We start from the raw sequence: 11835 nt of genomic DNA on the forward strand, positions 1-11835 counted from the left end.
GTTAGAATATTGGCATCATTTGTAATTTCTAGCAAATATTTAAACATAACCGGGTCTCCTTTAAATCTAAGCTCCAAGGACCTCAATACGGAATACCTTTGCTAGGTGTCGTATTATTATAATGTACGGAATGAGCCACCGTTTTATTAAAGGGATCCGAATACCTTTTTAATCATAACAACCTCTTCATCCGAGCCGGTGTGGCACAGTGAACATCAAAGAAGTGAACATGGCTTACTCACCCTTCACTTCATTTCATGCACTGCTGAACTCGCGTTGAGTAATGAACCATCAACACGGCCCAGTCACACATCCCAGGCTGAAAGTGTGCAGCGTGTCGGGTCGGAGCCACGCTTTTCTCTTCGAGAGAACAGCATTTGGTGAAAGAAAACACCTTCGTGGGGGCCTAAACAAATGGAGCGTGCCCTCCTCTGCCCGTGTTGTGGAACACGCTTTTTTAGCTATGACAGGGAAGTGCGACATCTTTACTTTACATTATCATGTCTGCGACAACAGCTGAGACAATATCTCTCTCTTTTTTTTCCCCACACACAACCACCTTACAAAACACACAATATAATTTCTGAGCAAGAAGAGTTATTTGACTGAGATTTTGAACGGGTTTAAATCTCGCAGCTCAATACTGCCCTCTGATGGAGAATAGTGCTAATCTGGCCAATGTACTAGAAAAGCTGTTAAATGTAATTTAACCAAATAGTTCTGTGGATTTAAAATACAAACTATGAATCCGTTGAATCACAAGAATATGAAGATGTCTCACTAGGTTTTGGAGAGTGCTTGTGGAGATTTGTGTGCACAAGTATGCTAGTAAAGTCAAGTTTTGATGTGGGGTGTCGAGGCCTGCGGGGCAGTCAGTGTTCTAATTTTACCAAATCTTCCAACCAATATAAACCAAATCTTTATGGAGCATTTACATGCTGAAGCAGGGTCTCCCTATACAACTGTGTGCCTCGTTAACAGTTTGAGAATGAACCACAAATGGTTTAGAAAAACAGGTGTCCAAATACTTTTGCCCATTTTATTTTTGTGTGTATATATTTAGATATATATATATACAGATAGAGAGAGAGAGAGAGAGAGAGAGAGAGAGAGAGAGAGAGAGAGAGAGAGAAAGAGAGAGAGAGAGAGAGAAACCCATTCTCCCAGCAAATGCACAGAATTTTCAGCATTTTTTTTTTTTCTTTCATTTTCCAAGTCGCTGTATAGGTTACTATAGAAACAATATTGTATTAGAATTGCAGAACTGTGGTTCTAGAAAAGGAATCCAAATCTTTTAAACAAACAGAATTGCATATACGCTGTATAGACGAGTCATATAGAACCTCCAGTTCCACATTTAGTCCCGATTTGCTGTTTTAATAACCTTTAACTCTACTTCAGGTAAGATGTTCCTTACCTGAAGAGGCCTGGGGTGCAGTCAGTGTTCCAAATCCAAAGATATTCCATAGGGTTGAGGTCATAGCTCTATAGCAGACCATTGAAGATCGATCTATCTAGTAGCAACATCAAGGCAATTGCATTAAACGCAAGGCAGCTAATGTAACCACTGCCTCATGAGCTCCACAAACGACTTTGAAGATGAATTTCACGGAATGATGAAGAAAACGTTTGAATGAGAAATAAAGTGTAAAAATGGCACAAGTTTGAACACAAACAGCTTCTTATTACAACTCGTTTCATGATCATCTTATACCACTAATTACTCTGTGTGCGATTTCGATTGGGCAGAATTATTTATATCCAGTCATAATCTAGACAGACAGACGGACGGACAGACAGGTAGACAGACGGGCAGACGGAAGAACAGACGGATGGACAGCCTTGGGTCCCCCCGACCCTCGTCGCAGACGATGAAACAAGACAAGAGGCACAACGTGTAGAAATAAAGGAGACGAATGTGGGAATTAATGGAACTTGAACAGCATTGTGGGAATTTAAAATCTGCTTTCATTTCCCTATTCACCTTATGTAACATGGTTTTAATTTAAATGGGGTGTCTATTCTACCCCCTCCCCCTCCCTAAAGTGTGTGTGTGTGTGTATCCCTTGTACCTTCAAAAACCTAAACAGCAGCATCAAAGCATTTCAAACAGCATGAATTGAAATGTTTGCAATTCGTAACACTTTTAATTTTGTAATACAAGTAATACAGTACTAGTAAAAACTATTTGCAGTGTTTTGCAATAATGACATGGGATCGTTTTTTTTTTGGTTTTTTTTAAACGACTCCAAACGCCACCGCGTTTTTTTTTTGGAAAACAACGTTGTCAATCCGTGTCCGGGTGATTTCTATGAAGAGATCGGTTAAAGAGAAGTTGGAAGAAGCGTCAGAAGTTACTAGAAATGGTGGTCTGTAACACATGCCATGCCGGGAAAGAAGCGTTTTTGATATTTTTATGTTTTATTTAGATTTTTTTTGTAAAGCTACACTTGGCTTTAGAAATCCCATTATGATTCACAGCACTGCCAGAGCTAAAGTGCTACGGAAAAAAATTAATCGCGTGTTCAAACCCAAATCGTAGCTGCCTCTTGGATGGTATGAGAAAAAAGTGACACAGCTGTTCAGAAACAGAGATATACTTAAGAGTCGGGGGGAAAAATGTAAAAAGAGGATGGAGGTCCATCGCCACTTATGTACAAAAAAAAAAAAAAAAAACTTCATACTGTAAACCTTCCCTTGTTCTCTCGTCCTTAAGTAGTATACCGAGTAACATTTGGCTCAGGTTCTGAACGCCTGTATGGCTGTTGTATACGCTGGACCAGCCATTTAAAAAAAACCTGGATGTTACAGAGAATCGGCTCTTAAATCCTAGCGGAGATGCGATAAAGGGTTGTACTTTTATTTGTATTTTTTTTTTAAATGATGCCCAAGCATTTTACATGCTCAAAATCTGCCTACGATCTCACACAGTGTCTCATTCAGGGCGATCTACTCGGGCTCACGTGACCGAGACGTGTCTCTTTTCAGGCAGTCCTCGGTTACGCCCTGCGCCGCCAGCTCGGCCAGGACGTTGTCCAGGTAGTTGGGGTCTGGGTATCCGTGGCCCGATACGTTCGACATCATCTCGGTCTTGTGGTGGATCTCGTTCCACACCACCGTGTCGGGCTCGCCTGTGGTGTTGGACGTGCCTACTGTGAAGATCAAACGGCGTGTCCACGCCACCTTCAGCAGCTCCAGAACCTGTGGAGGAAAGACACCGAGATGGTGGGAGATTGTATCTGGAATCTGACTTTGAAAGAATTCAACCTCCAGCAACACTTCTTTATATTAATCACTGTGTGTTACCTCGTATTTATACCTCTGTGAAACAGAGAACAATTTTCTTGTTCCTTCTTACTCAGATGTACTAAAAATATTAAATATCAATGGGAATACTTTTCAAATACATTTTGATCCATGATGAAACGCAGATCCTTGATTCTTGACCAAACTTTGTCATTATTCTCAGAAGAGCTCTTCCTCAGAGAGCGACTGTGTAATTAAAACGCATGCGATACCTTTCTGCCCTTGTCGTTGTCAGGCAGGAAGCAGAAGCGAGGAAAACCTCGACAGGTGTAAGGCTGGCCCGGATTCGGGTGCTCGGAACCCTGGGGACAGAAACACGAAACTCGATGTAATTAAATCGTCTCGCTCGTCTAAAGCTACCGCTCAGAGCTGCGTGATGCGGACATGCTTCCCGGCGACTCCCTTTTAAATGAGACAATCAAGATTTTGACTTTGATAAAGTTAAATGGGAACCAGATTAACTAGTGTAAATATATGCTGTACTCTATATGGATACTGTAAGATTAGCTTTTCTGAACATCCTTTTCCACATTTAGTCCCTGTCTGCTGTTCTTATGGACTCTTCTCCTCTGGGAAGACGTTCTAATGAATTTCGGCGTGTGCTTGTGGAAAGCTGCGCTCTCTTTTCGCCACAAGGGGGCAGTCAGCGTTTGAATTCGTCCCGAAGGTGTTCAATAGTGTTGAGGTCGATGCTCTATAGCAGTATATGATGCATATATAAATGTAAACAGCTGAATGGTGCAGTGACCTGTAATCCAGGAGGGATGTTGTAGATTATCTGTATCGTGCCACAGTCCGGGTGACCAGGGAGGGATTGAGGGATGCTGTATATTTCCATCTTGCCCTTTGGTTGAGTGCCGGTCTTTTCGCCGTAGATTGTCTTGCAAGAGGGACACTGCAGGCTGCCGTCCTTCCAAACGATAGACACAGAAATGTCAAAAAAAAAGCTGATATACAACACGGAAAACACTGTAAACAAAAATACGCTCGTGCGTGTAAACAAAACACAAGACGCCGTTTTTAAGGCGCTTTGAATTCGTGTCGTTTTTAAAAAGAGAAATCCACAACATGCTTTATTATAATTAATTAAGTTTCCATAATGTTATGCATAATTATTCCGTTTTGTATCATTATGTGGAAAATATGATGAAATAAAAAAACAAACAATAATAATAATAATATTTTACCTATAAATTAATACCTAGTAATTATCTATTGCATTGTTCATATACAAAACGTATATATTTTTATTTTATTTATTGATGCAGACTAAAATGGCACAGCTGTTAGGGGTTAATAGATACAGAGAGTAAAAGCGAAAGAATGTGAGTGACAAAAAAAAGAGAGAAAAAGAGAAACAGAGAGAAAGAACAAGAAAAAAAAAATGTATCCAAATACAAACTCTATCAGCTGGCATGTGAATGGTTCTACCTGGAACCCCTAAATGGGTTCTAAAGGAACTGAAGACTTTTTCAGGCTTGGTGGTCCGTTATTTGGTTTCTAACCGCATCTCAGATTGAGTTTTTTGTTTGTTTTTTAATAAATCCTCCTCGACCGGTTTGATTCATGTGTTCTTCAGCTCTGTTTTTTGTACTCTTCACTGTGCAGGTTGAGAACTCTCTAGAGAACCCAATGTGGTGGGCGGTTGTGGTTTAGATTTCGAAGGCCTTCGTTCCTAAGGTGCGAGTGACACACGCAGTGGCAAGTGACATACGGGAGGATCGAAGGGCGGGGAAGTCGGATATTATTCTTGGTAGAGATGAAAATTCTACGTAATGATAATTTAAGTATTAAATAGAACCTCGTTATTGGTATTGAAGAAAACCCTGATTGGCTGGCTTCAGATCTCATCATGAAATATGCTACATACAAATTACACTACAAACTTCACACGCATGCACAAATGTTTGTGTATATATATATTTTTTTTTCCCCTCCCCCCCCCCAGGTGCGTCTCAGCCGGAAATGCAAAATGGTAGATATATTTGTTTTATTCTCATCTTATTCTTAAACTTGTAGTTTGACTTCCACGATGGACGATTTATTTTTATAGGCTGAAGAATGAGGCCCATTGTTTGTACTTACATTGTGAGAGAAACGAAACCTTGCTTACTCAAATGCATCATAAATCAGCCTGTTTTTTTTTTTTTTTTTTCCACTATGTGCCACTAATCTCAAACCACCATTACTTCCTGAGCAAGTATTTAAATCCTGTCTGCGTCAGTTCGTGCGGTCGAAAGCAGTGGGTCTGTATTTGAGAAATGCAGCTCGGTGAGAAGCGTTATACCTTGTTGCCGTTGTTGTACATGGCCAGCATGCAGAGCATGTGTAAGGTGTGACCACACTTGGTGAACTTGCCCACGGTGCTGGGTTGCAGCGCCTGGCTTCCCCCTTCAGGGCTGTCATAGCCAGAGGGGCACGACAGACGCTCCATGCAAATCATGCAATCCTGAAACGACACCACATGACTCACTCTTTTCCCCCCGGCTGCACACCAAGCACATACTACAGTGACACGGGAAACGACATCACAATCGTACCTCATCTGGGCTCGCCCGCACTTCCTCCATGTACTTCTTAATGACCTCTTCGGGTTTCTGGGCAGCTGAGGACACACAACGGAAACATTTTATGCGCGTCCAAAATCGGCGCATCCTCTCAACGGGCTGAGGGATTACACGGAAATCTGTCGCCGCTATCGCTAAAAGAATACGCTAAACAATGTAGAGTCTCGGTGTCTACGCAGTTCTTTTTTTTTTCGCACACATTAAGAGCACAAACCATGTGTGAACTCAGTACGGTGAAAAGTGCTGAGTTGAGACGTTAAGCAGTTTAGCAAAAGGCATACTCTGGGAAAGAGTCTATTCGCACCGCCGCCGCTTCCTGCGACGCATAACTGCCTCCCGAAGTAAATACATTACTAAAGACAAATCATCTGGTACCACTTTCCCAGAGTAATAGTCAAGCTATGGCGAGGAAATTGATGTGCAGTAAGTGGCAGTTCGGGTCCCCTGGGTCCTAGCGCACTTGACTGAACAAGTCCGAGTGAAATAACCGCGTTAAAAACGGAAGGTTTGTCGTTAGCGGATATTAAAAGGAAGTGGGTTAGGCTTGCTTGTAAGTGTCAGTCTTGTCGGAACCTCGTCAGATCCTCCCCGCTTGCGTGGTTTTTCAAGCGGCCAGGAAGTGCACAGCGACTTGTTGTTATGCGCGATACACATGATGTTTAGGCTCGTGGGTTAAACGGCGTGCGTGTCACAAGCAGGTGATAAGCGGACAACAAATGGACAATCGATGCAGGCATTTCGAAAGGCAGAGTGGCTGAGTGCGCATGCACAACATGAAGTAGGGACCAGAGGTGAAACACAAAAACCACACACAGTTTTCTATATATAACAACAACAAAAAAGGAACTGAGCAAAGTGGTGTTTTAGGGCAAGCAGCAGAATCATGTGAGGAAATAAGAAAAGAAAAAAAAAATAAGGAGGGATGCGGGCAGCAGGGGCAGTTCAGGGGTGCGGGGTTAGGTGTAGAAGGTTTGGCACGGCTTAGCTACCTGTCCTGTGCTGTCTCTTTGCCCTCTTAACGGAGCTGGCTTGGGCTTGGTTGGGCCTGCCGGAGGGGCTGGTCATGAAGCGAACTCCCAGTCCTGCTGCAGACATCAAAATGGAAGCCATGCCTGGACAGCCGACCCCCGAGGCGGAAAACATGCGGGGGGGTAGGGAGGGAGGGAGGGAGGGAGGGAGGGAGGGAAGGAAAGAGGGAGGGAAGGAGGGAAGTAAGGAGGGGTGGGGGGGGAATGGAGGAGAGGAAAAGTGATGAGCCAAAAAGTGGAGCAGGCCAACCACAAGTGAGTGGGGTGGTTGCATGCTGTGATGAGGGCGTGAGTTCAGAGCATCCCTTGACGGTAAGGAACCCTGGCAGTGAGTGTCATCCACCTGACTGCGCTTTAGAGAGCTGTACCGTCGAAACGCCTCGGAGAAATCGGAACCCATCTGGCTTGGCACAGAGGGCGGCGAGCGGCTCGTTATCCCAGTTCTGTCTTGACCAGGACTATTTTTTTTTCCTCGCTGAGAAACCGCAGACAGCTCCTAATTCCCTCGACCGGCTGTCAAATCCAACCTTAAACGTACACTATCTAGGCTGCTGCACGACCTGGTGGTAAACTCACGTGGAGAACTTGTATTTTTTTTTTAAACGATAGCTTCTGTACGATGATGATGATGAATCTGGGCTGATGAGATGCGACTGCACCGGGTCGGGAAATATTTCCAGCGCATTTTTTTTTATTATCCGAGCCATGTCAAAGATACAGACTAATCTGCTTGGCATCTGCTGGGAATCTTCACCTGGTTGACTGACTGACTGATTGACACTCACAAGAAAGGCAATTTCTGCAGGCTACGGGTCAAAAGGCACATTCGGGGGGGGGGGGGGGGTGTTAGAGGAACTGAAGACAAAAGACACATGGGAAAAGCTGTTGTTTGCAGATGTACGTGTATGCTACCTGCCAGGGCGGCACTCACGCTGCTGGAGCCGTTCAGTTGTAAGGGGATTGACGGGATGCTGTGGAAATAGAAAAATCATAATTCGTTATCAATGACTGTATTACGACACACAGCGCAGTTGAATACTGAAATCTGATTGGTCGGGCGACTCATTTTCAGCACCTCCATCTGTCTCATCTTAAAGATTTTGCACGCAAAGCATCTGCCTGTGTGAAGCTGTGAAGGATGTCCGCTTAAATTAGAGCCTAAAAATAACCCTTCCAGGAAGTCAGCGTGACTCGTTTGAAAGAACGCAAACAATCCATGGTTTCGGATCTCGAGACCGGTCTAAACATCAGCATCAGGAAAAAGCAGAGCGTTAAACGACACCATAAGGAACTCCAGAGGCCCGATCCAAACCTAGGACTTTTCTTAAAGTACTTGATAAAGGTGTTAGGATCCGGCTGTAGATTTCCTGTTCTATCCCTTCAGTCATACCGTGTTAGTTAATTTCATTTTCATTTCATCGCTGACTGAGGTCGCACTCGTGCACTTGACCGTGTAATTTCCCTAATGGCACACACTCACTCTCTCTCACACACATACACACACACAGCAAACTACTGTTAAGATGACTCACTGCCATTAACTCATTCCCATCCGGATGTAATAAAACTTAATAAACCAGAGATGTTTTGCATCGATGTAACACGTGTTTGGAAACTGCCTCCCTTTTTTGTTTTCAATTAGCGGGTAAAATGTGTGCGCATGGCAACCCGGGTTAGAATGTGAATATAAACCAAAAACAATCAATGTTAAAAAAGAAAAAGGAGAAATGTAGGAAAGAGCTTGGACTTCCTGTCTGATGGATGCTGTGTGGTCTATTTTGCACGTATTAATAGAGCATCAGGGTCACTGAAAGTGGAGAAACAGGGTGGCACTGTGGTTGGTGTGAGATGCTTAAACATGGGCACAAAGAGCCTGTGTAGACAGAAAGGAAGTACTATTTCTGTAGCACCTTCACTTAGCATAGCCCAGACTACTTTCAGTCGACAAGACAAAACAAAAATTTCTTTCACAATCAGAAGCAAATTCAGCAAATAAACTATAAACACGTTCATCTGGAGGAAAAAAAAGCAAAAATAAGACAAAGGAAACCCTAAACCGTACAAAAGCTGGCAGTTTTTAAACCCCCGAACTGTCTACGTGTTCCATCTTCCAACCAGAACCTTACAGAACACCAGCTAAACATTCAAGATTGACATCTGCAAATACTTTCAGCCTAATGACTCGAACTGACCTCAAGCCATTCGGAGTACTCGGAAAGGACTGCACCGGCCCTGGAGGCTGAGCCATAGAAGAAGCCGCTGAGCTCCAGGGTCCTCCCCAAGCCATGTTCCCTACGGAGAGCGGCCTTCTGGGATACGGCGAGTACGCCGAGGAAGGGCCGGCGGCAGCTGAGAAAGAGTGGCGTGAGCGCCCGGGCATGGGTCCGTGGCTCAAACACTGCTGGCAGGTGCACGCGGGTCCCGAGTGGATGACCGAGCCCGTGCCCGAGACCGATGCAGGCGGGTACGGAGTCCCGGTCTGCCTGCGCACGCGCCGCCTGTAACCAGACGTCTTGTTGACTTGCTCGAACGTCATGAAGTCCACCACGTAGTTCTGGCTGTGTGGTCCTAAGTCAGCCGTGGTCTGGCGGGTTACGTAACTGTGCTCCAGCAAAGCAGAGGTGTGCATTTCGTAAGCTGTCCAGCTGCCTTCGTCATTGGCCCATTCCCAGAGCACGCCATTGCCCAGCGCAGGCGACTGAGGGAACAGGCTGCGTCGCACTGAGCGGACTTTACCTGCAGGAAACAGGTTTTTAGTGAGTATTTTAATACCGTAGGTAATCGATATAATTGTGTGTTACGCTGGTGAGCCGCCCTGTTTGTTCTTCTGATATTAAACATAAAAACAGCAAACAGAAACACGCTGCATACAAAATGCAAAACGTACCTAAAATTAACTTGCCATTTGCGTAAGTACTAATTTTAAGTGCACCTTCTGAGAGTTTCCCCCCAACTGCTGTCCTTCCTGTCTGAACCTGCAGCACATTTCCTGCTATTATTTCCTCCCTCGTCCTTCCTGTTCAGTCAGCAGGGAGTGCAGGTGTCGCAGGTCTTTCAAAAACACTAACGTGAAACGAGAGAGCTGCTGTATCGCGCCTGACGTAAACTCTGCAGGGATTAACGCTTGTGTGGGCTTTTCACTTTCACTGTTTTGGCTCACGGTGATTTTGCTTATTATAGGCGCCTTTCTTTTATAGTCTGTATGCTGAAGGTCATGTGGCGCGAGCGTACTTCTCTGGGAAATACCCAGCAGTGTCATGTGGTACCGAGTCTCCGGTTAAAACCCAACCTATTCACTTAAACAGGGTTCTTTCTCAAACAATAACAAAGTTCTGGTAGTTATTAAAGGCTCTCTGTGGATAAAATAAACAGCTGCTGAGCCTGAAATCTGTTGGTAGTAATGGTGATGGGATCATGGTGGTGGTAGTGGTAGTAATGGTGATGGGATCATTGTGGTGGTAGTGATGGTGATGGAATCATGGTGGTGGTGGTGGTATTAATGGTGATGGGATCATGGTGGTGGTAGTAATGGTGATGGGATCATGGTGGTGGTAGTAATGGTGATGGGATCATGGTGGTGGTAGTAATGGTGATGGGATCATGGTGGTGGTAGTAATGGTGATGGGATCATGGTGGTGGTAGTAATGGTGATGGGATCATGGTGGTGGTAGTAATGGTGATGGGATCATGGTGGTGGTAGTAATGGTGATGGGATCATGGTAGTGGTAGTGATGGTGATGGGATCATTGTGGTGGTAGTGATGGTGATGGAATCATGGTGGTGGTGGTGGTATTAATGGTGATGGGATCATGGTGGTGGTAGTAATGGTGATGGGATCATGGTGGTGGTAGTAATGGTGATGGGATCATGGTGGTGGTAGTAATGGTGATGGGATCATGGTGGTGGTAGTAATGGTGATGGGATCATGGTGGTGGTAGTAATGGTGATGGGATCATGGTGGTGGTAGTAATGGTGATGGGATCATGGTGATATGGTGGTGGTATCACAGCTAAATGGTCCATGGTTCAATCGGTTGAAGTTTACTTCATCTAGTAGACAACATATATATTGGCACCCCTACCAGTAAAAGCACTAATGAGGCGGATAAAAGACAATGTAGCCTGTGTGTGGCAGAGGCGCATACCGGTGTCCTGTCGGAACTGTGTGAAGCTCGGGATGTCGATGATGTAGGCAGCCAGACTCGCGTCACTCTGCCCCAGGGAGATGGTGGTGACAGCCGGGCCTGCGCTCCGGTGAGGATGGAGACACTGCTCTATGAAGCAGCTGACTTGGCCGCTGTAGGGCCGCCACGCGCCCGAATCGTCCTGCCATTCCCACACCGCCACCATGGCCTGCGACTGGCCCACGGCTCCGGACGAGGTCCCGGGCGAGGCCGCGGACAGAGCCGCGCCACTCCGCGAAGAGAAACCGGAAGCGGTGGCCATTCCTCACCCCGGGATCGTGTGGAAACAAACTAGCTGATTTGATTTCCTCCCCAGAAGCGAGCTAGCCGAGCCGTGTCGCTAGCTAACCAGGTTCATGTGAAGACCCGGGGGTGTCTTGTATCCGGATGAGCCAGCTCGTTGTCCTGCGTGAAACACGGTTCCTCCACAAAGGCCTTCAATCACTCCCAAAAACCGCTCGCATCTCCTAAAGCGCCGCTAACTCCGCTAACCGAGCCGCCGTCGAGCGCTAGCCACCGAGCGCTGCTTCTCCTCACCGAGCAATCTCAACGCCTACAACCCGGACAACTGACCGACATGAAGTCAGAATAACTGCTGTCAGGACCATGTCGCTGTATTTCGGGTGATAATGTGGTGTTGGAGAAGAAACGGAGTGAGAGCGGAACTGTGACCCCGAGCTGCTGCGCTGCTGAGCCGCGGACGGAACACAGCGATAACAAAGCGGTAACCGCGCGCGCGCCGAACATCAAA

General features: G+C 45.6%; 1 protein-coding gene and 1 long non-coding RNA gene across 3 annotated transcripts; one reads left to right on the forward strand and one right to left on the reverse strand.

The window, feature by feature from the left end:
- The first annotated feature begins 1410 nt into the window (after positions 1-1410).
- On the forward strand, positions 1411-2628 carry LOC310720257. The gene is made up of 2 exons (XR_014531692.1): positions 1411-2231; positions 2333-2628. It is a non-coding gene; the product is annotated as an uncharacterized lncRNA (long non-coding RNA).
- Positions 2120-11835, reverse strand: dtx2 (deltex 2, E3 ubiquitin ligase). 2 transcript variants are annotated; one of them, XM_083530694.1, is made up of 9 exons: positions 11046-11835; positions 9094-9637; positions 7814-7872; positions 6863-6985; positions 5847-5911; positions 5594-5755; positions 4055-4216; positions 3519-3608; positions 2120-3201 (listed from the first exon to the last, which is right to left on the reverse strand). In XM_083530694.1, the coding sequence occupies exons 1-9, from the start codon at positions 11344-11346 to the stop codon at positions 2950-2952; spliced, it is 1758 nt and encodes a 585-aa protein (XP_083386820.1). In that variant the 5' UTR covers positions 11347-11835; the 3' UTR covers positions 2120-2949. The 2 variants fall into 2 exon arrangements, with proteins under 2 accessions (XP_083386820.1, XP_083386821.1); XM_083530695.1 differs by lacking the exon at positions 6863-6985.

This window comes from Silurus aristotelis (assembly GCF_946808225.1).
Source record: "Silurus aristotelis genome assembly, chromosome: 26".
Lineage (NCBI taxonomy): Eukaryota > Metazoa > Chordata > Actinopteri > Siluriformes > Siluridae > Silurus > Silurus aristotelis.